At 43.7% G+C, this 4,149-nt stretch overlaps 1 protein-coding gene across 1 annotated transcript in view; it reads left to right on the top strand.

Moving 5' to 3' along the window:
- Positions 1-4,149, top strand: part of B4GALT1 (beta-1,4-galactosyltransferase 1) — a 78,024-nt gene that overhangs the window by 40,527 nt on the left and 33,348 nt on the right. Inside the window, exon 3 of the mRNA XM_019518212.1 lies at positions 2,120-2,355. Within this exon, the coding sequence (XP_019373757.1) occupies positions 2,120-2,355 (236 nt within the window). The remainder of the gene's footprint in view (positions 1-2,119; positions 2,356-4,149) is intronic.

Raw genomic sequence — 4,149 nt, 5'->3', positions numbered from 1 at the left:
TCCTCCAGTCCTCCCCTCCCCTCCCCCTACTTACCAGCTCTGAGTCTGGCTGGGCAGTGCCTTCCCCTACTCCAGCCCCACTCCCTCCCTCACCATGAGGGCCTTCATCTTCTCCCCCATGCCCCACCCCCACAAGACTTACCAGCTGAAGCTGCTCTCCAAGCTGCAAGGCTGCGTAGCAGATCGGTGTCAGCCAATATGGCCATCAGTATAGTGCAAAAAAATCTTTATTGGTGCTAGTTTTAGAACTGTCCATCTTAAGCAGAAACAGCTCACTATAGCCTAGTAAGCAAGAAGAAAGACCACAGACCAGGGCAAAAGTAATATTTTGACTATTTAATTACTCTATCTATGTACCTGTATATAAATATACTAGCAAATTGCCCGTCATGAGTTTGGTGGGCCACCTGCAGTCCACTGTACCACCCAGCACCCTGTGGTGTTGCCACTCTGCCTCCAGCCTCATGTCCTCCCCCACCCCCTGCATCCGGCTCTGTGTGCCCCCCCACACACACTCTGCCGCTCCACACTGCACCACCGCCAGCTCCCAGGAGTGGCAGGGAAGGGGAGCTTGCACACGGCAGCAGCTGCGGACACACAGCAGCAGGCAACATGCCTCCCTCTCTGCTGTTTGTTGTCAGGGCTGGGCAGCAGTGGGGGGCACTGCCGCCAGAAACACCCCCTTCCTCTCCTCTCCTTCCCTCTTCGCAGCCTCCCCCTCTTTGCTGGTTGTTGTTAGAGGTGGTGTGGGGGCTTCCTCGCTCCCTGTGTTCATAAAGCTGCGGGCCCTTGCATCCAATCAGCACACATCCTCTTGGTGATGCACGAGCAGTTGGCGTTATATGGACAGATAGACTAATGCTTTTATTTTATTACAATGTGCAAAACTCTGTGGAGTAGCTGTTTACATGGTTTTTCTTTAAAAGTTTGTTTTCTCTTTGTCAATCATGTTTTAAATCTAGTAAAGAACACTTCCCTAATTGTAGGTTCTGCAGTCCACTGTTTGGCCCAGTAATTTGTGTTCAGTCTTGAGCTAGTTAAGGTTCATGCGTCAGCCAGACACCTCCTTTCATGCCTTCATCTGGCCTGAAGACTCACTGCATGGCCGGCCTCAGGTTGCATCCCTATACTGAAGAGTCCTTGTACCTAAGTGGTTTTTTTATCTTCCTGTTTTATTATCATTACCTTTTCCCATCTAATACTAAGTCCCTGCCACTGCCTTTCTGTTGGGAGAGGTTTGACCTTGGCCATGGCCCATGCCAGCTGTGCTATATGGGTTGATTTCTTGTCACAAAGTTATTTGGCTAGCATCTTCCACCTGCCTGTGAGTGGAGTTCTGCTGCCATTCCAGGCTATGGCTACCTTTATTCTAACTCCTGGTAATACACTAGCCACATTTCTACACTGAACTGCCAACAGGCCTCTTGGTTTTAGAAATCTTGCTTTTGGGTAGATTCCCTGAGGCGTTTCAGAACCTTTCTGACTGAAACCAGGCACGGGACTTGCCAGCCTAAATGCAAATATTTTTTTCTTAGCATGTTCTGGCATAGAAACTTTAAAAAGTACATATACTTTTAGCATCTCAAGAGTATCTGTAGTAAAAAGGGGGTTTTGTTAGTTTTGCTTGTGGTCAAGTCATAGAGTAAGAAATCACATTTGTAGGAGATAAAGGGAATTTTTAAACTGCTTAAAATTCACATTATTATGCTTGGATAAGAATTAGCAGGGAATGTTTTTTGCTCCATGGGTTGGATCCATGATGCATGTGCCAACTGGAAAACACTAGTTGGGTTGTCAGTCAGAACAGGAGCTGGTGACGTTTGGCAGATTTGGGCGCCTCCTGTTTTGGTAAGTTCTTGGATAAAGTGGGGACTGAATCAGACCCACGCCAAAGTCTACATATCTTTCTCTACATGACACCAAGTGGGGTGTCTTGCTCCGCTCCTTTGAGCAATACAGATGTGCGTGTTTAAACAGGTCATTTCTGAAGGATTGTGTTCTGACCCAAACTGATGTGAAAGGAATGAGGCCTCTCTAAGACAGTAGTGGCATTTTAAACCATTAAAAGAATGATGCGTGACTTATGAAACGGGTTAACCTGTTCTGTCTCCTCTTCCAGTTGGTGCGCTGAGGATAGAGTTTTCCCAGGCTGTGGATCTGAAGGAAGTTGAGAAAACAAACCCTGAAGTTAGAGAAGGAGGCCGCTATGCTCCAAAAGACTGTAAAGCGCTTCAGAAAGTAGCTATTATTATCCCATTCAGAAACCGGGAGGAGCACCTGAAGTACTGGCTCTATTTTCTCCACCCAATCCTTCGAAGGCAACAGCTTGACTATGGAGTGTATGTTATCAATCAGGTAAGACATTTAGGACTTTGGATGTAAATACCTCTCCAGGTAGTGTCTATGCAACTCTAAAATGCTAGTGCAGTTGTCTACAATGAATAATCAGCTTGCTCACATAGAAGACCTCATGCACAAAGGAAAAGGTTTATAACAAAATGAAATAATGGAAGGAAGAGCTAGGAACCCTGCACTGCAAAGTATGCAAACAGTCTAACACTTTGCTTTTGTAAGCCTAGAAAAATACTTCACAATGAACTGGAATCTACTTCTCAGGTTAGACACATTAACTATGAGGAACTCCTACATAAGTAGCCACATTGTGAGGGAGAGAAGGAAATCTTAGCAACACAGTTTAATCTTGTATACACAAAAGGTTGTATTTTGTTTGCCAAGTGGTTTAGGACTTGCATTCAGAAACATTAAATACAGAAGAGACAACTTAGATCATTTACTTTAGTCTGATCTCCTGCATATCACAAACCAAAGACAAGAGCCTGGCTGGTCCTGCATGTGGATAGAATGTAAATCTTTCAAATTGGTAGACAAGTAATTGTCTGTTTGAAATTAATGGGACAGAAAAAAATTAGTGGCATGCTTCTGATGTATCTGGTGAATCTGTCTCCAGGCAATCTGACTGGCTTGATATATGCCATAATTGCTACAAAATAATTGGATGTTCTGAGCACATGGTGAAACTTTAAAACAATATAAGAGAGTTGTATGAGTCATGATGTGAAAGTGTGCACTCCCTTAACTCCAAAGGGTGCCATGAAGTATTTGGCTCATGGATACTAACATGCTGCTTGTCCTGAGTCTGACCTTTGCATCCAGTTTTGATACTGGTTCTTGCAGTGTTGATCGGCAGCAAGCTTTTTTGGAGCATGACTCTTCCTAATTTCAAATTCTGCTGGCTTGTTCTGATACAGCAAAGAAGTATGAACTTTTCTTCTTGCCACAAGTAAATGTTTGAATATAATTTAAAAAAATAACAAATCTTTTGGGAAAAAGAGAATTAACACTCCATCTGCTGTGATTTTTGTTTTGGTCACTGTTGTTTCTGTGGTTGGGAGGTAGCTCTCTCCACATGTAGCATCTAATTACAAATGGTGAAATGCCTTAACTTGAATAAACTCCACCTAAAACATTTTTGGGCAGATGCATAGCATGTTTCTATACCACCCAAACTAGTAACAGTGAATCATGTTTCTACAACTTGTGATGATGAGGATGCAATCAGCTACTCTAAAATCTCTGTATTCTGTTCCAAAGACGTCCTTTCTGGCACAGCCAACAGGGCAGGTTACAGTACAACTCTTCAGATTGAGCTGTGTGTAACTATACTTCTCTTACAAGGGAGGGGGGGAAATAAATCCTCACACATTCCTAGTTGGTGAAGATAATATATTTTTACAGTTGGAAGCCACAGTACATTTTCATGTTTGGCCTGCCCGTATATTTCTACTAGTCTTCTGTTCAAGGCTTATTCAGGCTTCAGTCTCCTCTGACCATACAGATGGGTGTGGATACGCATAAACACATGCCTAGAGCTATCTTTACCTTCACAGCCTTTCTCAGCCAGAGTGCTCTTCCTGCCCAAAAGACTAGTGCCACAATTGGATATTTTTCAGTGCTGTGGCAAGTCACAAGTTGGCATAAGCAATTCGTAACAAGCCAAGAATGGTTTCCCTTGGCTTTGAACATTAATTTATTTTTATGCTGGAGCCGGCGGTTCCTTCAACAAAGTACATCTTCCTGTGAGACCTGGACAGCTGGTGTAAATGCTTGTCATAACCATCAGATGATCTG

The sequence above is a fragment of the Gavialis gangeticus genome, unplaced genomic scaffold (assembly GCF_001723915.1).
Source record: "Gavialis gangeticus isolate Ggan-Ray unplaced genomic scaffold, GavGan_comp1, whole genome shotgun sequence".
In the NCBI taxonomy this organism is placed as follows: Eukaryota; Metazoa; Chordata; order Crocodylia; family Gavialidae; genus Gavialis; species Gavialis gangeticus.
Note: the sequence above shows the minus strand (reverse complement) of the source record. Positions and strands in the feature narration are given on the sequence as shown.